Below are 24,336 nucleotides of genomic sequence, written 5' to 3'. Positions count from 1 at the left end.
TTATGAATTATTTTAAAATAGCTCGAGTATTCTACAAAATTATAAATTAGTATTTAAGTAATTTAAATACTATGATTTATTGATTATAGTGTTAAACAAAAGATTTGTTTGACTATCTTTTAGATTGTGAGTTTAATTAAGTAGGATATTAGTACTTATTTTTTTTCCAAACAAATTTAGTGATAGTTGTTATTGCCTATAGGTGTCAAGTTATGACGTGTTATTCAAGTAGAAGCTCAGGGAGGTAAGTAATTTGATCATAGATTAGGATCATCACAGTTCAGCTTATATATATGTCTTATTCAAGCCAGTTCATTGACAGCCATATTTATGTACCACTCATGTCATATGCAAACATGTCATCCAGCATAGCATAAGATCATGGCATTCCGCATCATGTTCAAATTCAGAAATTATAATTATGTATGTATTATATCATGCATCTCATGTGTATAAGACACATAAGCTATCTTAAGTTCAAAGTGCAAGATAAGATAAGATCAGTTAATAATATGGCCGTTCAGATGCATGGTACCAATGCAGTTCAGTTTTAGGGTGGATGTGCAAGCCACAAACTCAGTCGTGGTCCACCATAGTATGCCAGAATACTATCAGCGGCTCCCCTTGCTGCAGCGAGACGTGGGGTCGGTACACAACCTCGCACACAGGATTAAGTGTGTTGGCCAATCATATAAATTAGTTATATCAGATAAATCAGTCAGATCAGTCAGTTAATTCAGTTAAATCAGTCAACATAGTATAAGCATCAGTATGAAGAGTAATGAATTTTAAACTTTCAGCATGAAATTTTTTATGAAAACCTTATGTTCATTATGTTCATTTTAGTTTGTTTTTCATGTTTTTAATCACCCAGGTGAGGATAATGAATATGAGCAGGCAGACCAGGAATAGAAGGAGCTATTAATTTTAGTTTCAGACTTTCTAAAAGATCAAACATGCTTTTATGATGTGAATTTATTCAGTTTATTCATTAATGTTTTTGGAAGACATTTTGTTAGACATTTTTCTACAAAATAAATTTCTAATTTTATTTATGAAATATGAGATCTCTTGTTTGGTTTATTTTATGAAAAACACGTGACACTCTTAGCATACGGGAATGAGGTGTTACAACTACAGACTTTTCCCTGCCTTCCTCAATTCCCCAGAACTTTTTACCTACTCTATCTTCTTTTCTTTTCCAATCTCACCTAACAACAAAGGAATTACAGTTTCTGATGTTTTACTAGTTTCAGCAGAAGTTAAGGTTTTGCCGACTGCAATATCAGCCATCATGCGTGCATCAGAGTTTGGGAGAGAGTTTTGCTTCATCCCTTTAGTTTCAATAAGCAACATTTCCTGTTATAAGCGAAGCATAAGATGAAGATTGAAACGATCCATTGACCAATAATGAGCTGCACAGCTTCAGACAATGAATGATTACCTCCAATATGCCATTGAACCGCTCAGCCAAGTTAGGAAGCTTCAGTGCAGTAACAAGCTTGATTGCACCCTTCATATATTTTTCCATAGATAAAAGTTTCAGTAGGTCCATAGCCCTTACAAGCTTATCGCCTGACACAACAACCACAAGTAAGCACGGCTATGATATTTCATTTTATTTTTTAGAATCTTAATTAGGGGTGTAACCGGTCCGGTTGGGTCTGCTCTTGGATAAAATTTAGACACGAACCAGTATGCACCAGTTTTGCATTTTCAAGAACCGATTCCACATTGGTTATCCCCTAAATTTACCTGTTCCGATCCAGTTTTTCGGTTTTAATATACTATAATAGTATATTATAGTATATAATATTATAGTGATAATATATTGTAGTATATTATAATATATATTATAATTGTATTATAGACTATAGTGATATATTATAATATATAGTGATATACTATTAGTATAACTATTAGTACAATAGACTATAGTGATATAAGATTTTAAAATTTAATATTATATTAATTAGTAATTTATCATATAATACAAAAGTATTATATATATATAATTATATATTATATATAAAAATTATATACAATATAAAAAAATTATAATATATATATGAACCGGTTCGGTTCGGTTCAATTCGATCCTGTTTTAGAAAAAGAAAAATCGGAACAAGATCGATTTTGACCGGTTTTAATAAAAATTAAACCGGTACCGGACCAAGCCAAACTTGGTACCGGACCAAATCCACCAGTTCGGTCCGGTCCGATTTACCGATTCACCGGTTTTTTTTTACACCCCTAATCTTAATTATATAAAAGCTAGAAAAGCCTAGGTGAAAAAAAAAACAAAGAATTATCTTTGGATGTTACCATAAATTGTAAACACTCACCATTGCAACAGGACGCAAAATGCCTCAAGATGCATCTATATATCTTGAGCTACTTCGATATCAAAAGCCTCATCATCAAGAGAAGTGGTATCCAAACCAGCGCCAGTCATTTCTGTTGGGGTATATGTGGAGACTGATTTTAGAGCTGAAAAAGTGTTTGCTGAAGTTGGCTTGACTATTGGCTCGAGCCAAGGTTCGCTCGACATCGCTCGACAGACCGCTTGAGCAAAGGCAAGTCAGAGAGAGTTCGCTCGAGTCCCGCTCGACACTCCGCTCGAGCTAGACACAAACCCTAGTGTTTGCTTGACTCTCGCTCGACACTCCGCTCGAGCTAATGTTCATTTGGCTGTTAGCTCGAGTTGCGCTCGACACTCCGCTCGAGCGTAGTGCGTAGTTTTTGCTAGATTAGGGTTTCCAGCGCCATTCACTATAAATACATCATATTAGACTTGTGTTGGACGGCCTAAAACATATTTTGAGAGAGAACAATTGTCTAGTGAGTGCATATTGTGTGAGAGAGCAAAAAGCCCTAGAGAGTGTGAGTTGAGATTGAGTGCTTGTAATCTCCTATGGTTAATAAGATTTCTGCAGCTCCTGTGGACGTAGGCAATTTGCTGAACCACGTATATTGTGTGTCGTGTTCTTGATTGTGTTGCTTTTACTTTATTTGTCATCGTTAGTGTGTGTGCTTTGCATAGTATTTCACAACAACTTCTTCCATTCTCATTTGAATCTACAAGGTATATACATCTAAAATCCTCAGCAGCTGAATAGCATTTGCAGATAAATTTTACATAACCTTCTGAATAGAAAAAATCTTGAAGCAAACCCAATCATCCAGAATATAAAGCGCACAGTTTTTTTTCTCACACGCAAAAGACTAATATAAATGGACAATGACGACTGTAAGAAAAGAAGCTGTGAAACATGAAGGGGAAGAAAGGAAAAACCTGTGAGAGATGCATATTATCGAGGATATACTCATTTTCATGGGCTTCTGCTCCAAGGCCCGAGGCGGCAAGAGGAAATGGAAGATTTAGTAGAGTGAGAACTGGCTTGGGCATCACCTATAAAGGGGGAGCAAGTCAATAACTGACAAATGACAAAGCCAACGGTCTTCTAGCCTAATGGCACCACCCATGTCCTTAGAGACCATTGGATCAATGGTTGGGCGTTCAACCCCCCAAACTGCCTTCATATTGGTTGGTAAAGACTCTTAGCATGCCCTACAAATTTTACAAAAATTCAGATCTAATCTCTAGAAGCAATCTTCAAGGCCACAAAAATTATATGCCTAGTGAATAGAGCTGGAAATACCTTAGAATATATCATAGGAACTTAATTGCCCTTCTTCACTAAACCCAAACAATGTTAAATTCGTTCTTTTGGACAGTCATGATACTAAACCTATCCTTCCTAAGGATAAACTCTACGCAAATCCCCATCCTCATGAGACATGTCCTCCATAGGAAAGTCTAGAAATTCATTTCCTGGTGGAGAGGCAAGAACCACTTTGGCGGGTGCTAATGGGGCCTGCTATATCTCAACTATCGGGAGGTTAGAGGGAAACGTTTCCTCATATGTTTTGTCATTAATGATTCTTGAACGGGGGTTGTCTATCCAGGAAAAGACTCGCAAACTTACGTTGGGCATTTGGATATGATTATCTATAATAATAGTGACAGCCATATTTGAAAAGCTTTTAGTCGTGGTTGAGTTGTAAAGTCATGTCATCTATAAAAAAAAAATGAGCCGATTATATTGAGTAGATATTAGTGTACAAATATATTCATCCGATAATAATGAATGTGCAACAATGAACAGATACACATTTAATATGTAGAAATGAGCCTTCATCTAAATAAAGGTATACTACTAATAAATGCAACAAGTATTAAGTTATATCATAAATGATTATATTTAACTAAGCCATGATTACATAAAGATAATATCGATTAATCAAACAATTATCAACTGGCTCATTTTTTATTTCTATCTTGCCTTATCCAAAACTTCACGTTTAACATTATTTGCTGTTTATGGTATCCTGAAACCTACATGCTTGGTTTTGCTGAGATTATCCTACATCGGTTGTGGAATGGGCTAGTGGTAAGTTTATAAATGTGAGGGAAAGCCTCACTCCTTGAGTTAGCTATTGGGGTTGAGAGAGCCCAAGATGACCCAACACTGGTATCAGAGATAGGTTTACCAATAATCTCAAGCCCAACAATCAGAGGGAAAAATGGGTTTATCACTGCTCTGACCCAGGACACAAGTAAAATTTTTGTTTGCGCCTTTTTTTGCTCACAAACTAGACTCCACATGCAACCCAACAATCTCCTACTTGGAGACTGGTTCTCCACATGCTAGCCACTGTTTCTAGCACAAGCCCTATCACCTCTGCAGCTCACAGCTCCCGTCTTCAAACCAGAAGATGTACTGAAGTCGAGCTCGACTTTTGTCTATCACGTGCATCGCCCTTAGTCAGCATATCTACTGGGTGACTCACAACTCCCACTGCACTGGGAGTATCTGGTCTTGAACTAACCCTTGCAACCTTAGCCATCTTCCACTTGCTACATCTCCCGCCTTGCAAGATTTTCTTGTTCTTCTGTGGCTCACAACCCCTTCTATTAGCAGGATATAGTTTAGGGTAAGTGTCCACCGTGGAGGTTTGGTCTTCCTGGCAACTCTGCGAGCACCAACTGTAGGTGTAGATTTCCCTAGAACACTAGACACTTTGCTCCCATGCCTCACACCTTTGCTCCACACTATGGTCTCAGGAGATTTCCCCAGGCTTATGTGAGGAACAACGAAACTAACTCCCTTTTGCTTCCCCATATAATTCACGGGATAAAGCCTGCTCTTTTGCACTCCTGCATTTTCTGACACATCACTATACCCTGATGTCAGATACAAAGTATTAGATCTCTTAACACTCACGAGGACCAGTGTACCTTTTGTGACCTTCCATGCTCCTTCAAAAAATGCTACTGTATGACCGTTGTCGTCGAGCTGTCTCATAGAGATTAGGCTTTTCTTAAGATCTGAAATGTTGTCTGACTTGCTGCAAAATCCACACGCTCCTGTTTGGAAGTGCGATGATAACATCTCCCACTTTCACTACATCCAGTGCCTCCCCATCAGCCCTGTACATTTTCTCAAAATCACCAGTAACATAGTTCTACATGATCTCTTGATGTGAGATTATATGAAGCCCTTAAATCCAACACCCAATCATCAACCAAACTGTTCACTGCAAGAATTAGAGGGTCCTGTATTTCTTCAACCACCGCGTTTACAACATCATCATCAGTACTTTCCTTATTCTGGTAGTCTCCCTTGATGTGGCCCGGCTTGTCACAACTCTAGCAAGTGTTCTACTGCCCTGATCTCGTCCTGCTCCTACCCTTGTTCTTGGACCTGTTAGGTTCCCGACCTTGATCATCAACATTCAAGGTGAAACCCGTACCAGAAAAATCCCTAGAGTCTTTCCTGCATACCTCCTCAACAAGAATCATGTCACGTACGTCATCGTAATTTAGTTTTATCTTGTCGGTTGAATTATTCACCATCATCCTCATGGCCTCCTAACTATTTGGAAACTATGTCAACAAAATCAACACTCAAATCTCATCATCAAACTCAATTTCTACATAAGACCATTGATTTGAGATCGTATTAACGTCATTCAAGTGTTGGGCCACAAACATACCTTCTGACATCTACAAATTGAACAGTTTCTTCATCAAATGCAAATTGTTATTTGCCGACGGCTTTTCATACATACCAGATAGAGTCGTCATAAGATCCATTGTGGTCCTCTCTTTAATAACTTTGTGTGCAACCGATATTGACAGTGTTAGTTGAATAACCCTTAGAACCTGATGATCCAACACATTTCACTCAGCATCGTCCATGCTCTCTAGCTTCAATCCCAACAAAGGAGGGTGAGCCTCTTTGCATAAAGGTAATCCTCGATTTGCATCCTCCAATATTCAAAATCAGTGCCGACGAGCTCCTCAATCCGAGGTGCTTTCACTTCATCTCCAACTATCATTTTCCCTCAGACTCGAATTTGGCTCTAATACTAGTCATTGTAAAACCAACGATGACAAAGAAATTATAGCAACAATCACATGATACAAAATTAATGTGGTTTGGCTACTTGTTTACGTCCACAGAGTTGCAGGGGATTTTATTCTAGAGGAGATTACAATCACACACCGTGAGTTACAAGAGTACCATTCTACTCGCACAATTTCAACTCCTACTCTCTAGGGCTTTGTCTCTCTCTTAATATGCTCGCACAACTTTGCCTCTCTTTGTTCCCTCTGATTTTCTGAATGCATACACAAGAGAAAAATATTACATACATATAGTGAAAATGGTGCTAGAAACCCTAAATAGAAAAACTAGGTTCTTCGCTCAAGTGGGTGTCGAGTGTGGCTCGCGTGAACAACCATTCAAACATTGGCTCTAGTAGTCTATCGAGCACTGCTCTAGCTAACACTAGGGTTAGTGCTTCGCTCGAGCCCAGCATCACATGAACCTTGAGCGAACAATCTATCTAATCTTCGCTTGAGCCCATTGTCGAGTGCACTTCAAACAACTAACAGGTTGACTTGAGCAACAATCGAGCGAACTTTCTGTCTGCACCTTTTTTGCTCACAAACTAGGGTCCACATGCAACCCAACATGTTTACCCCCAAGTGCGTTGTGAATTCTTTAGTCCCTTCATCATCTAGGGTTGTCCTCTCATAGGACTTAGTGGTCTCCTGCCACGGGGTGTGCATCCCCCAAGAACTACATCCTTCATTGGAATTATTGCACTGTCCCATAATCATGTTTATGATAAAACAAGATTTGAGATTTTTAATAATGCTTCCGTAGACTTTCTTTTGATTTTATAAGGTACGTTTTATTTTATAAATTGAATTTTTATGCATGATACTTCGTTAAAGAAGAAAGTTTTAAAAGCAAGTCATATTCACGTTCCTCTAATTTTTAAAATTGACATTATTCTTAATTCTAAAGGGACGAATTGTTACGCCACCACTCTTTGAAAGGTTTGAAATTGAAGGTCATTTACACAATTACTTCTCTTATATATAAGCCCTAGTGTTTGTTCATGAAAATAAAATGGATTACATTTCTTTACACAGTTTAGTGATTGAAATTATTAAAAGATTCATAAAAAACTCCGTGGCATTTTTCTATGTTGTACATACTTATATAGGTTCTACCAATTCCAAGGAAAAACCACCATTGTCGCATCGTTCTTCTCTTCTATTTCAAATGTTTGTACCCAATATGTACGGGAAACTAGCAGTTGCTGTATAGGGATTCGAAATCTTCTCGGGAGTAAAGACTTTGGGATGTAGATTGTAGTTGAAACATGGGGCTCTGGTATTTGAATTTGGCGTTCAAACCTGGGGATTCGAATAAAGGAAAGTGGCTTCGACTTCGAATTAATACAGAATCACATGGAGGCCACAATTATAATACCCTTATTTTATACATATGAGTAATGAACACTATTTTCCATTATCAGCACTGGTCTTCGAGCATATGAGTGACACAAGCAAAATAAACTTTTTCATTTCTTTTATGCTTAACTCAATGACATTATATTTAATTTTTAATATAATGATATTTAGATAAATATGATATTTACAATTTTAAGATGTCCAAGTCCCGTACATTCTTTTTGAATAAAGTGGGTAAATTTGTGACTCAGTTGAAAAAGTTATATTATTAATGGTAATCCCCACCTTTTACAAAATGAGTACATATTCTAAAACTGTATCTAATATTACTTTTGTATTTATATTTTTTCTTATCAAAATTAAATGCCATAGCACTAGCATGTGAATGGTGGTTGTGAGGAGAAATTTCTAAGTTTGCAACTGCTCAAAAGATAGCTCCATAATTTGGTAAAGAGAGCTGGTTTTATGCCTTTGAGCACTAGCTAGTTCCATCTATATCCATCATTCTTCACGATTAAGACATAATTGTATTTATACCATATATATTTCAAATGGACTAATTAAGGTTTCATAGAAATATTCGTGTTGGTTAGGGGTGTAACCAGCCCAGTTCGGTTTGGTTTTAGACATTTTATAGAATCAAACCGGTATCAACTGGTTTTGAAAATTTAAAAATTGATACCGGACCGATTAACCATCAAAACATAACTTCTGATTTTTCCTGTTTTGGTCCAGTCTGGTTTGGTTTTCTCTTTTTACTGATAAATAAAATCATACTCCAACAAAACTTTAGCAAGTAATTAACCCATATCTCTCATTTTATAATTTTTGGCTAAAATGTTATAAAATTAAAATATTGTTACTTTTTAGTTAAAAAATATTATAAAATTAAAATATTGTTATAATATAATTTTTATTTTGGCATTTGAAAAAATTGAATTATTTTTTGAGATTTATTCAAAGGCATTGCTCAGAGAGAGAGAGAGAGAGAGAGAGAGAGGAGAGTTGAGAGATAAGAGAGAAGAGAAATCACATGGGCGGGGGGGGGGGGGGGGGTTAGACGGATTTTAATTTTTTATTTATAAAAATGGGGTGCCAAAGTTAAAGGTACTGGGTGTAATACCTGTAACTGGATCGGGTTGGGCCGATTAGGGTGATGCAAAAACCTGTGCTAGAATGCGGTTATCCAACCGGGTTCCGGTTCGGGCTATTGGGTTTGCGGAGCCTGGCTTAGTCCGCTTGAGCCCAGCTCGACAGATGGCTTGAGTGGTGACAAGATAAAGAGTTCGCTCATGAGCCGCTCAATATATGGCTTGAGCGGAGTCCAGGTAGAGAGTTCACTTGTGAGTTGCTTGATAGATGGCTCAAGCAAAGTCCAGGCAGAGAGTTCGCTCGTAACTCGCTCAATAGATGGCTCGAGCGGAGTCCAAGCAAAGAGTTCGCTCGTGAGCTGCTCGACAGATAGCTCAAGCAAAAGGTCAGATAGAGAGTTTGCTCAATGAGCGCTTGACACGCCGCTAGAGCGAATATCGCAGAATATGAGAAATTAGGGTTTTTGCCATGTAACCTTATAAATATGTATTTTTAATATTGAGGCTGTACAATGTGCTCTGTAATATGCCCCAAACACTGTACTTTGTGATTCATCAAGGTAATAATATCCTCTGCAGCTCCGTGGACGTAGGCAAGTTGTCGAACCACGTGTCGTATGATTGATTGTTTGATAATTTCATGTTTATACTTTCTTTATTGTCATCGCTTTCACAACAATTGGTATTAAGAGCTAAGGTTCAGGTATGAGGGAAAGCAATGGCTGGGGAAGAAGTGAATGTATCTGGGACGAGAAGTTTGATGACACAAACTTAGGATATTGGAGGATGCAGATAGAGCACTACCTCTATGGGAAGAAACTCCATCTTCCACTATTGGGGAAGAAGCCAAACAACATGGAAGATGCTGATTGGAGCTTGTTAGATTGATAGGTTCTGGGGGTTATTCGGCTAACACTGTCGAGATCCGTTGCACACAACGTTATCAAGGAGAAGACTACAACAGATCTCATGACGACTTGTGTCAGGTATGTATGAAAAACCGTTTGCTAATAACAAGGTACACTTAATGAAGAAGTTATTCAATCTGAAGATGGCAAAAGGTATGTTTGTTGCCCAATATCTAAATGACTTCAATACTATCACCAACCAATTATCTTCTATTGAAATTGAGTTTGATGATGAGATATGTGCATTGATACTATTGGCATCACTGTCGAATAGTTGAGAATACATGAGAATGACTATCAGTAATTCTGCTGGAAAGATGTAATTAAGATATGATGATATTCGTGATTTGGTTTTGGCTGAGGAGGTGTGCAGGAGGGATTCAGGCAAGACCTCAGGATCGAGTTCCGTACTAAATGTTGATGCTTTGGGGAGAGCACATGATAGGAACTCCTCAAACAAAGGTAGATCAAGATCAAAGAATAGGGGCAAGAGCAAGCCAAAGCCTGGACACCATGCAACTTGTTGGAACTGTGGCAAGAAGGGTCACATAAAAAGGAACTATAAAAATTTGATGAAGACGGAGAATGACAGTGCAAACATGGTAACTGAAAATGCACAGGATGCACTACTACTTGCAATTCACAGTTTAGTTGATGACTGGATACTGGATTCAAGGGCTTCCTTTCACACCTCTTCGAATCGAGAGATCATGCGAAACTATGTTGCGGGTGACTACGGGAAGGTATACTTGGCTGATGGAGAAGCACTGAACGCGGTGGGAGTGAGAGACGTTGATATTGCAGTCCCTAACAAGAACACGTGGACCTTGCAAAAGGTCAGACACATTCTTGAGTTGAAGAAAAATCTTATCTCTGTAGGACATCTCGATGATTGTGGTCATTCACTAGTGTTATCAGATAGCACTTGGAAGGTTACTAGAGGGGCAGTGGTACTAGTTCGGGGTAAGAAGACTGGTACACTGTATATGACAAATGGGTTGAGTGACACCATTGCTACCATCGCTACAGAGAGCACCGTAGAGTTGTGGCATTGTAGGCTTGACCATATGAGTCAGAAGGGTATGAAAAAACTACTGTCAAAAGGCAAGCTACTAGAACTAAAGTTAATTGATCTCAGCATGTGTGAGAGCTGTATACTGGAGAAGCTGACAAGGGTCAATTTCTTGAAGAGTGGTAGAGCATTGAAATCAAGAAAGCTAGAACTTGTACACACAGTCTTGTGGGGGCCTTCTCCAGTGTCATCTCTTGGAGGTTCTCGGTATTATGTCACGTTCATCGATGGCAAGGACTGTTCATCCGACCCGACCAAACTCGACAACATCTCTTCCGGCCCAACCAGATAAAGAGGCATTCCGATTGACTGTTTACTCGACCTGAAAAATGTTTTGGAAGGAACGGGTATTTTGACCTGATTTTTGTTTTTCTTACTTATTATTTTTTTCCCTTCTTCTTCTTCTTCCTCTAATTTGTTCATCTATACAAAAAATAAGCCAGGAAAATTGCATCCAATTAGAATGATTTTGTTGTACAGGTTTTTTTTTTTTTTTTTTGCAATAAAATAAACTGAATTAGAATGATTTCAGAGGTGGATCAATCCAACAAACAAGCAAGTACGCTTGAACTCGCAAAAAAAAAAAAAAAAGTACGCTTGAGCTCACTGTACAGTTTCATTAGCAATATTTTTTGCAATAAAATAAACTGAATTTGGTAGAACGGTTGTAGGCAAATATCATTTTGATGGGGATAATCAAAGATGATTGGGAGGGTTCAGACGTTATATTTCTAATGAAAAGATTATTTAAGAAAACAGAGGGAAAAGAAATGCTTATGATTACTGGAATTGAAATTATCCATAGCAGCTGCTAGCTTGGCATAATCAAAGCTCCTTCAAGACTGCTTGGGTCTGGGAATCCCATCGTTGTCAATCCTCAAATTCTTCGTGTAAAACTCGTGGCTCGCAGTCAGCAAGAGAATGATGGAGAACCTCCACGCGGATTTCATCTCTAAAGCCTTAATCACGGACTTCCACTGAGACCCACTGTGGCTCTCTCGGAGCTGGGGTGTCGGTGCTGATTTTTATGAGGGAGAGATACACGAGTTGAAACTGCTGTCCGTGTGGTCCGAGTCGAGACAGTGACAAAGCAAGACATGTAGAAATGAAAATGATAGGGTAATAGGTAATACCAGTTAAAATGAGAAACGGTGCAACCAATTCCCCATTTTTGATTTTACCTGTGAACGGGTCGCGTTTTTGGGTCGGCTCAATCCAGAAAAATGGGTTAGGTCGGGTAAGTGGCTTATTTGTTCAGCCTTATCGATGACCATAGCAGGAAGGTATGAGTCTATTTTTTTAACTTAAAATCTGATGTGTTCAAAATGTGGAAAATTTTAGTTGAGACAGAGACAAACTTAAAGCTAAATACTTAAGGTCTGAAAACAGTGGTGAATACATTGATGGAGAGTTCAAGGAATACTGTGCAGCTCACGATATCAGAATGGAGAAGACCATTCCCAAGACACCACAGCAGAACGGTGTTGCTGAACGCATGAAGAGAACCATCAATGAGCGTGCTAGAAGTATGAGGCTGCATGTTGGGCTACCACCTACATTCTGGGTAGATCCAGTCAACACTGCTGTTTACCTAATAAATCGAGGGCTATCAGTTCCATTAGAGTGTTGCCTGAGGAGGTTAGGCGCTAAAAAGAGGTTAAACTTTCTCGTCTAAAAACTTTTGGTTGTGTTTGTTATCTTCATATTGATTCTGATGCTCGTAGCAAGTTTGAGGCAAAGTTAAAAAAATATTATCTTATTGGCTATGGAGTTGAGGTATTTGGCTATCGTTTTTGGGATGAGCAGAGTCGAAAAATCATAAGAAGTAGGAATGTGATAGTCAATAAGAAAGTTATATACAAGAACAAGTCTAGTACAGTAGCTGATACAACTCTTCAGGAGTCTGAGTTTGTGAGTCTGGATGACTTACCAGAGGTCACAGTGTAGTGCAGGGACATCAGTGATGGAGAGAGTGGGCTTAGTGCACCCATTCCCAATATTCCTTAGTCAAATCCAAAGCCGTCCACACCTGCAGTTGCAGTTCACAGGTCTACTAGGACTATCCGACCCCCACAACATTTTTCATGCACTTTGAACTATATTTTGTTGATAGATGGTGGAGAACCACAAAGCTATGAGGAAACCTTGCAAGATGAGAATTTAAGCAAGTGAGAGTTAGCCATGAAGGATGAGATGAATTTCTTGTTAGGGAATCAGACACGGGAGTTAACAGAAGTTCCATCAGGGAAGAAGGCGTTGCACCACAAGTGGGTATACCTAATGAAGACTGAGCATGATGGCAAGAAAAGATACAAGGCAAGACTTGTTGTAAATGGCTTTCAACAGAAAATGGGCATTGACTACTCTGAGATCTTCTCTCATGTGGTGAAGATCATGGCCATCAGGTTAGTACTGGTAGTGGTTGCTACTGAAGATTTGCATCTTGAGCAGTTAGATGTGAAAACACAACTTTTCTTCATGGGGATCTAGAAGAAGACATATATATGCACTAACCTGAGAGGTTCATAGTACAGGAAAATGAGAGTTCATTTTGTAAATTGAAAATGAGCTTGTATGGCCTGAAACATGCTCCTAGACAATGGTACAAGAAGTTTGATAGTTTCATGTGCAGTTCAGGGTACATTAGATGTCAGGCAAACCATTGTTGCTATGTCAGACACTTTGACAATTCTTAAATTATTTTACTATTGTATGTGGATGATATGCTCATTTCAGGATCCAGCATTGATGGGATCAATAATCTGAAAAAGTAGATGTCAAAACATTTTGCAATGAAGGATTTGAGAGCTGCAAAATAAATTCTTGGCATGAGAATTGTCAGAGATAGAGTCAAGGGCACGTTGAGACTCTCATAGACAAAGTATGTGAAAAATGTACTTAGCAGGTTCAATATGGACAAGGCCAAACCAGTTGGCACACCCTTGGGCAGTCACTTCAGACTTAGCAAGGATCAGTCCCCCCAAGTCAGAAGAGAAACACAACTGCATGAGTAAGGTTCCTTATGCCTCAGCTATTGGTTCACTTATGTATGCTATGGTTTGCACAAGACTAGATATTGCCCATGAGGTGAGAGTTGAGTAGATATATGAGCAACCCAGGAAAACAACATTGGGAGACTGTGAAATTGATTCTGAAGTACCTGAAAGGCTCCTCAGAAGCCTGCTTGTGTTTCTCTATTGAGAGTCTGGAGGTACAAGAATATGTTGATGCTGATTTGGCTGGAGACACCGATAGTAGAAAGAGTACCACAAGTTTTGTATACACTCTGGGTAGTACTGCCATATCTTGGGGTTCGAACTTGCAGAAGACAGTTTCTTGGTCTACTACAGAAGCTGAGTATGCTGCTGTATCAGAAACTCCAAAGGAGATGATTTTGCTACAAAGTTTCTTAGAGGAGTTGGGTAAGAAGAATTAAATGGGCACTCTCTACACCGATAGTCAGAGTGTCATATTCCTTGCCAAGAATCCGACATTTCATTCCAGGACTAAGCACATTTAAATCATGTATCATTTCATTTGATCCCTACTTGATTATGGCAAATTGACACTTGAGAAGATTTGTTGAAGCAAGAACCCTGCTGATAGATTGACAAAGGTTGTCACAATTGAAAAATTGAAGTTGTGCACAATTTCAGTTGGTCTTCTAGTATGAATACAAAGGCTATGAGTTGTAGAGGTGGAGGATATAGGTTTTTCTTAGGCAGAGGGCGATGTATTGGCTATTCCAGTTTCCAAGTGGGAGAATTATTGGGTTTGTGGAGCTTGACTCAGTCCGCTCAAGTCCAGCTCGAAAAATGGCTCGAGCGAAGATAATACAGAGAGTTCGCTTGTGAGCCACTTGATAGATGGCTTGAGCGGAGTCCTGGTAGAGAGTTCTCTCTTGAGCCACTTGACAGATGGCCCGAGCAAAAGTCTAGACAGAGAGTTCGCTTGTGAGCCGCTCGACAGATGTCTTGAGTAAAAGGCCAGACAGAGAGTTCGCTCGATGCGCGCTCGACACAGCGCTCGAGTGAATATTGTAGAAAATGAGAAATTAGGGTTTCTGTCGTGTAACCGTGTAAAATCAATGCGGCCAACACTTAATTTTCAATCTCAAATATAGGCTCTGGAATGTTTTCCTCAATGCTGGCATAATCAGTTGTTTGTTTAAAAGAACTGAATACTGTCTTTTCTTCTTGTTTAATTTGAGATGCCTTGAGTGGCCGAAATAGAATATTTCTTTCAGATTTCTTTAAAGCATAGCAAGCAGAATCAAGTGCATAAAATGGTAACATGCAAGAAGCTTATTCAATCTTCAGGATCAAGTTAATTGTGCCAGAACACCAAAAGTACTAGAACCAACAACGCAGTGAGTACTTAGTTTAATTTTCTTCTAATCAAATTATGATAAATGGGAAAAAAAATCTAAATAAATAATAGAAAATGAAATTTCAAAAAAAAAAAAAATTAAGAACCTTATGATCTTAACAATTCAAAAACAAATGTTCACCAGCATTTGAGCCAAAGTCATTCAAAATTTGTTTAAGGTCCCATTTAGATTCAGAACGTGTTTCATCTCATCTCAACATTATAATTTTTTTTAAATGTTTATATAAAATATAATAAATAATTAAATTTTTTTAAATTTTAATTTAATTTTTTTAAATATCAAAACAATAATAATAAGCCCCAACTCATGAAACTAACATTTAATATTCCTTATGCAAATGAAAAGTTATCTCTTCAAATTTAAAAACCTAGTCTAAGCATATAGTAGGCAGGTAGCCTCCATTTGTATAAGAAAGCGTGCCAAAGGCAACTTGGCCGGCAGCTGTATCATCAATCATGAGTTTAATTTTCGTCTTTTAACTCAAACTTCCTTTTAGCTTTACTTCTTATGATATTAGACACAGAACAGTTCTTAAGTACTTGTTGATATGGGGACTTGGATCACCCAAATAAAATAAAAATAGAAACCTAGGGCTTGTTTTGGTCAACCTTGGCCTCCAAAAAAAGCACTCCTCGTTGCATGCATGGCGGCAGACAAGCGCTGAACACCAACATCTGACATTCCACGCGATTATAGACCTTTTCCCTAACAGTTTGAAGCCAGCTGAGAATCCAGTTTCAACTTTTCACAACTCAAGCTAATTTGAACACCTTTTTTTTGCCCTTTTTGTCTTCCTAAGTAACTGCATGTACTTATTAATCATATTTATTCTAGGAAATGGAGAAAGGGTAAGGGTCGGAAACCTAGCTTTGACCAGGCCGTCTGGACTAGTCTATAAAGATCGATGCAACTTCTCTTTCACTAATTCCTCTCCTTTGTTGCTCAACGAACAAACATATATACCAAAGAAGAAAGGACAGAACAATGTCCATAAGGGTCGTTAGCTTTATACTTATGTTCCTGATGCTTCATGTAAGAGACTCTCGATCTATTGCACAAACTGAAGGTACATAAGTAACTTTCTTTCTTTCCGTCGACTTTGTTGAAATTTAGATTTCAGTTAAAGGTATTCCTAAAGATATTTCCTAAATATTTTTCTTTTAGCTCGGGGCCAAGCACTGATTCCTGGAACGCGTGAGCTGCCAACTGCAGGAAGAAGAAGTACTCGTATGAATGTTGAAGAGGTAAACAGCCATGATAGTTCTCAAAGTTATCATTTTCTTTATGATGGGTATTTGTGTGATTCTAAGTTAAGTAAGTTTTTATACCAGAAAATCTATGGTGGTGTTCCAGCTGAGGTTGAGTATGTTGGAAAAGGGCTTGGATCAGGAAGGAAAATGATGACTAAAAGGGATATGGGAATGGTGAAAGACGAGGGTTTGAAAGGAGACGATTTTAAGATTAAAGGGAGTGCAGCCAGTTATGTTGGAATTCAGAACGTAAACTGTAAATTGCGAATAAAAGCAGTTCCTCGACCCAAGGATGATGTCAAAATGGCTGGTTTCGTAGCTTTTAATGCTGATTACCACGTCCCGAAACCTCATCCACCTAAGAATAACTAAGGAGGCCAGTAGTAGAGAAGTCCCATGGGACACAAATTTTGGTTCAAGTCTGCCTTTCCCTTTACTAATGTTTACTCCATCCAAATGTTTAATTACTATCTTTGGTTTTGTAAGTGATAATTAAAACAAGTACGGAATCACTACAAAAAAAACAAGGATTGCCGGCGTTCCATAAGCGCCGGCACTTTAACAAAAAAACGCCGCAAAATGATTAGTGGCGGTTTTTTGCCGGCGTAACCATCCGCCGGTAGTGGATGGTCGCTATTTTCACATACCGGCGTTTGACAAAACGCCGGTACTTGAAAATCTTAGTAGCGGCGTTTGTATACACTTTAGCGGCATTTCTTTAAACGCCGCCAGCTTTCCTAAATTAACGGCGTTTATCAAAACGCCACTATTAGTTCGTTGTCATCCCATTGCATAAAATAACAGCGTTACAGTAAACGCCGCTGCTAGAACATTGCCGGCGCATCATATAAATTGGCGGCATTTATTTAAATGCCACCAATAGTATGTTGGCGACACATTGAATACATTAACGGCGTTTAGATAAACGCCACTATTAATGCAAATAGCGGCGTTACAAAAAAAGCCACTGCTAGTACGATGCCGACGTATTATATAAATTGGTGACATTTATTTAAACGCCACTAATAATACGTTGGGGGGACACATTTTAATAAATTAACGACATTTAGCTATAGACCGCCACTAATTCAAATAGCGGCATTACCATAAACGCCGCTACTAGTACGTTGTCTACACATCATATTAATTAACGGCATTTATTTAAATGCCACCAATAATACGTTGAGACATTTATTAAATTAAGGACATTAATATAAACATCGCCACTAATTAAAATAGCGACGTTACCATAAATACCGCTGTTATTACATTGCCGACGCATCATATAAATTGGGGACATTTATTTAAATGCCACTAATAATACGTTGACAACACATTGAATAAATTAATAACAATTATCTAAACACCGCCACGAGTACGTTGCCATCACAATCCATATATTAATGGCGTAATATAAACACCGCTACTAGTTCGTTGTCAACGCATTGCATTAAAACGCACCAATAATCGTATATACCACAATAAAAATATATAATATATAAATTAATAATAAATATGATATAATGGATCATTATTCATGTAATATAAAAAAGTTACAAATCAAATCACATGAAAGTCATTTAATAACAACTATATATAAAATCATTACATGTGATGAAACCCCGAGCATTTTAACTCACAAATCATTTTGAAACTTTGTTACATATATATATGAGATTAGCCAAACAGAAGTTGCACGGCTTTCCACGAGTTCATTCCCCAGATGCCTCTTGTAAAAGTCTACTTCATCTCTTCCTTTCACAAACAATATTGCAGAAGTGCTTCTAGTACCATAACTTCCCTATGGATGAGCGAGAGACATCAGAAATTGTCAGATAATAGATGGAAAGTGGAAAAAAATTAACAAAATAAGAAGCAATGATCTTTTTATTTCCCTTTTCCAAACATACATATATTTGCTATAATTAATTCACTGTATTAATTAGATCCAACCAACCGGCCAATTCTTTTTGTCGAAAATATTGTAAGGCATGATACGCTCTAAAAACAAAAAAATAATTATCAGAGGGACAGAGAGAAATGTTAATCCCCATGACTTTCTGCATTTCTTCATGTCAACGTTTATGCCGTATGGGGTGGCAAGTTATATAAAGTAATATAAGAAGAAATATGAATATCATTGAAGAAGTACTCATATCTTGAAATAAGCAATAAATTTGAGATCAGGATTTTTGATCCTCCAATGCATGCAGTACCCCAAAAAGTTCAACAAACTACATCAACAAACAAGCATGCATGAACATGAAGAAGCAAAGATTGATGAAGAGCATAGACAGATGAAAAATGAGAGAGGCGTTAAGTCCATGAGAGAAGAACCAAACAGAGGCTCATGTGCGACGGAGACTCTCCATGCATGAGAGCAGCTACGAAGCGGCGGCGCAAGGTGGCTGGGAGGCGGCAGTACTGTACTGTAGAAGGGAGAAATATTAATAATGTGATGAGAAAGAGAAAGAGAATGGAGAGAGAAAGCATGATCTGAGGGGGGTTTACGCGTAAAATGGCGTGGGAGTTGCGGACAGTGGTGCTGAACATCAACTGGGCGGTGGAGGCTTGTTTTCCGGCGTCTTCTGTTGCTGCTTGCGGTGGTTTCGTGGCCCAACTGCAGCAAGACATGGCCCTCGGCGGCTCGGTTAATTTGGAGAACAATATTGCTCTGTTCGTCTTGCTTAAAACAGAGGTTTGCAGAACAACTGCAGGTGCATCGACTTATATATGCAGGACGTGGTTGCTGGTTCGATCTAGTCGGCGTCTCACATGTGTAAACTTGTTGGCTGATAAACGAGGGAATAAGAGGAAGAAATACTATAATTTGTAGGGTTGCAAGCCGTGAGCGGGAAGTTCAAATTTCATGAAAAATTGAGGCGAGGCGCCAACTTAAGTTTTCATTAGGCAGTGGCGCTTCATACTATCAATTCAGCCATTCGCATGCCGCATGTCTCCAATATAATATACATATATAATTTTATATAATATACATATATAATAATATTTTATTATATATAAGATAATGTTATTATAATTTTATCTTAATATAATATATATATGTTATTATAATCTAGATGAATTTATTTGATCATAAACTTTAAATAAAATATATATTAATAAAATTTTATGCCTTAATAAATTCTATGTAATAATGTACAATTTATATTTTATAAATTATAGATATATTTTACAAACATATATCTTTATATGTTGTTATATAATGTATATATATTAATTACAATTTATATTTTATGATCTTATACTAACATTCTATTACTATTAGTAATATACTTTAAATGTGTATATAAATTATTATATAAATCACTATAGTATTAGTTATACAAATACTACATCACTCATGATACTATTAATTATAGTGATATAGTAATACTAATACTATTAATGATATATATAAACATATATACTATAGTGATCAAGAAATTGCTCAAGATCTTCGACATGAGCAATACTACTAATACTATTAATGCATAACCAGCGTACAAGCTGGCTAATACTTGTAGATCGAATAATCAAGAAATTGCTTAAGATCTTCGACAGCAAATATAAACAAACTTGACCACTAGACCTTAAACAAACTCTTAACTCCTAGTTTTAAATTATAATAGATTAATGTAGTTAAACTAATACAAAAACAGAGCTTGAAATAACACGGATATATACAACTTGACCAATAAACCTTAATCCTAATTTAAGCTTCAAGTTATAATCAATGGAATGTAATTCACTCAAATTTACTAGAACCATTTATTTGTCCAAAACTAAATTAAGCCAGTATTTTATCAGGACATAAACCCTTAAAATAAAGCCCACTAAGCTCTACTTATAGAAAATAAAGAAGCTACATCCTTAAATTTTGAATTAAGCCTCTAGGCCTAACATTGTAGGTTGGCGTGAGGCTACCAAGTGTTACCAATGTTTTGAATACCGTACCGGACAGCGTATCGGTCAAGGCACTGGAACGAAATATTTCGGTACCGGTATCGTTTCGGGATAGCGTTTCGGGATAACGTTTCGAGATAGTCGATCTATAAATAAATTATATATATAAATATATATAAAAATTATATTCTAAAATAATAGTCTATATATAAATAAATTATATACAAATACATATATATAAATTATAAATAGTCTAATCTGAATTGAGGGTTAAAAAATAAGTTTGTAGTTTGAAAAAACGAAAAAAAAAAAAAAAACACAGGCCGAAATATAGGCCGGTACAGGCCGAAATTGAGGCCGGTATGACCGGTACCGGCCGGTACGGCCGGTATTTGGGCCGGTACGGAACAGGTATAGTACCTGTACCGGCCGGACGACCGAAACGAAAAATTTCGGTCGTACCGGCCGGTACGGTACGAAATTTAAATCTTTGAGCGTTACTTCTATTTTCTTTCTTGCAAACACTCTCTCTCTCTCTTCCCTTAGCTTTGGCTTCTACCAAATTATAATCTTTTTTTTTTTTTTGGATTATTTCTTCCCAAGTAGCCTTCCTCTCCGGCAGCACTTATATTTTATTATTCATTTTTTCACGTTGCATTAATAACAGTAATTATTAAATAATATATTTTTATCAGTTTTAGGCCGCTTCAATATTTCTGTGATCTAAATCTTTTTTCAAATTTAAAGAAAAAGAAGATTAGATTTTTAGCAACCCGTCGTCTAGAAACTCTTATCTGTGTTGTTTTGGATATAAATATTAAGTTAAATTTTTTAAGATGCTAAAGTTAGAACTCTTCTATTACAAATCTAGAACGTCCCTTCCCATTGCTACAAAAAAAAAAAAAAAACTTTGTGGTAATTGGTTTAATTATTTCCAATTTTTTCTTAGAATGTATCTATGTATTTATTTTCTAAACTTTCTATGTACATACCTTTGAATGCCTGTTTTTTTTATTTTTCTTTTCTACAAGTATTTTAATGAGATCTTCCCGAGCCTATCTTGTTAGATAAAAAAAGGTTGACTTCGTTTGAATTTGGCTTGGGCACGTTTGGGTGGATGTTTATCCAAGTTGGAAACATTGTTCTTTAATAACAGAGAAGAATATTGTTGCATGCTAATATATACTTATCAAAAATCTTAATATCCCTCTAATTTCGTCATTGCGCGTTAGGGTTGCCGTTTAAAGTTCTGCATCAACAAAGCTAGGGTTGCCGTTTAACCTTTCTCCATTACCACTCACAGATCGTGCATTACGTTCCCACAGCAACGCCTCCACACGTCGCCCCTGATCATCACATCTCCTCCTCCACACCAGCCTTCCTCCCTTAAAAACCATCAGAATTGAAGGAATTATGGGAGGTTGGAGCACCAACTTATGATGTCTGCTCTAGAGAGATGTTTACAATGCGCGCAGCTTTAATGTGGACGATAAATGATTTTCCTGCATATGGTGATTTGTCTGGATGGAGTACGAAAGGTCGTTTAGCATGTCCTTGTTGTATGGGTAATACACGATCTAGATGGCTGAAACATGGAAAAAAATTTTCCTATATGGGGCATAGACGATTCTTGCCAAGAAATCATAGGTGGAGAATGATGGCAAGAACATTTGATGGTACACGAGAAATTGATCCTCCACCTACTATGCCAACACCTGATGAAATTTTGGAACAATTAGATGATGAAAGATGCAATGCTAGAACAAATCGTAAAAGAAATAGAGTTGTGGGGTCCACTACTGTTAAGGAACACTCATGGAAGAAACGTAGTATTTTTTTTAGTTTGCCCTACTGGAAAGATAATTTATTGCGTCATAATCTTGATGTGATGCACATTGAAAAAAATGTGGTGGATAATATTATTGGCACACTGTTAAATATTGATACGAAATCAAAAGATGGCATACAGGCACGCCTTGACTTACAAGAGATGGGTTTGAGACCACAACTTCATCCGGTTATCACAGCTGCAAACAAGACATATTTGCCTCCAGCTATTTTCACAATGAGTAACAAAGAGAAAGAAGACTTGTTGAAGGTCGTAAAAAATGTAAAAGTTCCAGATGGTTATTCTTCAAATGTTTCACGTTGTGTCAAGCTTGAACACCGTACTATAGTGGGCATGAAGAGTCATGATAGCCATATACTGATGCAACAGCTCCTACCAATTGCATTACGTGGGTCATTACCTAAGAAAGTAATAGAACCCTTAATCGAGCTATCTGGATTCTTCAGGGGAATTTGTTCGAAAACGATGCGGCTTGAAGATTTGGACCGATTGGAATCTAGAATACCCTACATATTGTGCCAATTAGAAATGATATTTCCGCCATCATTTTTCACGGTTATGGTGCACTTGATTATACATTTAGTTGCAGAATGTAAACTTGGAGGACCCGTGCATTATCGATGGATGTATCCCGTTGAAAGGTATGCTATAATTATTGAATTAAAAACACATAAATCTATTAAAGTAAAAGATATTTTTAAAAAAATAGTAAAAGTCATCTCATGATTTTTTTTATAGGTACCTACACCGACTTAAGTTTCATGTGCGTAACAAAGCTGCGCCAGAAGGTTCCATTGCTGAAGGATATTTGTTGGAGGAATTAATGACATTTTGTTCTCGTTATTTAGAATCCGGTCAAACGGTCTTCAATAGACCATCTAGAAACCCGGATGATTCTAAAGGGAAAGTTTTTGACGTTCGCCTCGATTTTAAGGCGTGGACTCAAGCACATCGTTATATTCTCTTCAACTCTGATGATTTCACTCCATTCCGCATGTGAGTTGCAATACTTAATACGTACGAATTAAATTATATTTCATTTATATTTGTGTAATTATAACAGACATTTGTGATGTCGTGAATATATATAGAATGCACTTGGAAATATTGAGGAATACAATTGATGATAGGCATGCATCGAATGACGAACTACAGAAGAGGCACCAAGACCAATTTTGTAATTGGTTTCAAGACTATGTACTATTTACACCCCATTCAATATTATATCACATAATTTGTTATGTCTCGCTTGTTTTTGTCATTTACTCAATTCTAATAATCCAACCTTTCAGGTAATGAAAATGGATGACAATGGAAGAAGTGAATTGGGCCATAAAGTCGTAATGCATTCTAAAGGTCCCATGCAAGTTGCCAAAGAATTTAAGCGAATTGTCATCAATGGCACAAAATATCGCACTAGGAATTACGAAAATGGGAAGAAAACTCAGAATTGTGGTGTTAGTGTGTGTACTGAAGATGGCCCTGCTTGGTATGGCCAATTAACACGCATGATTGAGATTATGTATTATGATGGATCTCGATATGTGTTATTCAAATGTGATTGGGCAGACGTTACTAGGGGTAAAGGTTTCAAGGAGGACGAGTTTGGGTTTAGTCTTGTAAATTTTTCTCACCTAGTGCATACTGGTAATCGGATAACTGATGATCCGTTTGTTTTATCTTCCCAAGTATCTCAAGTATATTATGTGGCAGATGAAAGATGTCCAAATTGGGTTGTTGTCGTTAAGACAAAACCAAGAGACGTGTATGACACTGGTGAAGAGGAAGTGACTGACGAGGATGAGGATGAATATTTAGTCAATGAATGTTGTAACACTTCCAACGATGAAGCTATTGAACCTGCTACTGACGATGTTGTGTGGATGCGAAATGACATAGATGGAATGACGATCGAAGCTACTCAATAGTGTTGAGTAAGAAATATATATTTAGACTTTTTAACATGATATCTCTTATAACTTTACTTCTATCTCATATCATGCTCTAAATATTATTATTTCTATTAATTTGCATAT

The 24,336-nt window shown here is 37.3% G+C and overlaps 2 protein-coding genes across 5 annotated transcripts; one reads left to right on the top strand and one right to left on the bottom strand.

Moving 5' to 3' along the window:
- Positions 1-18,115: 18,115 nt before the first annotated feature.
- Positions 18,116-19,375, bottom strand: LOC121243617. Of its 4 annotated transcripts, none has more exons than XR_005936198.1 (3): positions 19,057-19,356; positions 18,888-18,974; positions 18,116-18,346 (listed from the first exon to the last, which is right to left on the bottom strand). XR_005936198.1 is itself a non-coding variant. In XM_041141741.1 (3 exons), the coding sequence occupies exons 1-3, from the start codon at positions 19,177-19,179 to the stop codon at positions 18,182-18,184; spliced, it is 375 nt and encodes a 124-aa protein (XP_040997675.1). In that variant the 5' UTR covers positions 19,180-19,356; the 3' UTR covers positions 18,116-18,181. The 4 variants fall into 4 exon arrangements, 1 of the variants encoding a protein (XP_040997675.1); XR_005936199.1 differs by having other exon boundaries at positions 18,888-18,969; positions 19,057-19,355; XM_041141741.1 differs by having other exon boundaries at positions 18,883-18,969.
- Positions 19,376-22,108: 2,733 nt separating this feature from the next.
- LOC121242283 lies at positions 22,109-24,228 on the top strand. Its single transcript, XM_041140170.1, has 4 exons — positions 22,109-22,941; positions 23,039-23,296; positions 23,392-23,497; positions 23,593-24,228. Exons 1-4 carry the CDS (start codon positions 22,109-22,111, stop codon positions 24,226-24,228), a joined length of 1,833 nt encoding a protein of 610 aa, XP_040996104.1.
- Positions 24,229-24,336: the final 108 nt, after the last annotated feature.

This window comes from Juglans microcarpa x Juglans regia, chromosome 8D (assembly GCF_004785595.1).
Source record: "Juglans microcarpa x Juglans regia isolate MS1-56 chromosome 8D, Jm3101_v1.0, whole genome shotgun sequence".
NCBI lineage: Eukaryota > Viridiplantae > Streptophyta > Magnoliopsida > Fagales > Juglandaceae > Juglans > Juglans microcarpa x Juglans regia.
Note: the sequence above shows the minus strand (reverse complement) of the source record. Positions and strands in the feature narration are given on the sequence as shown.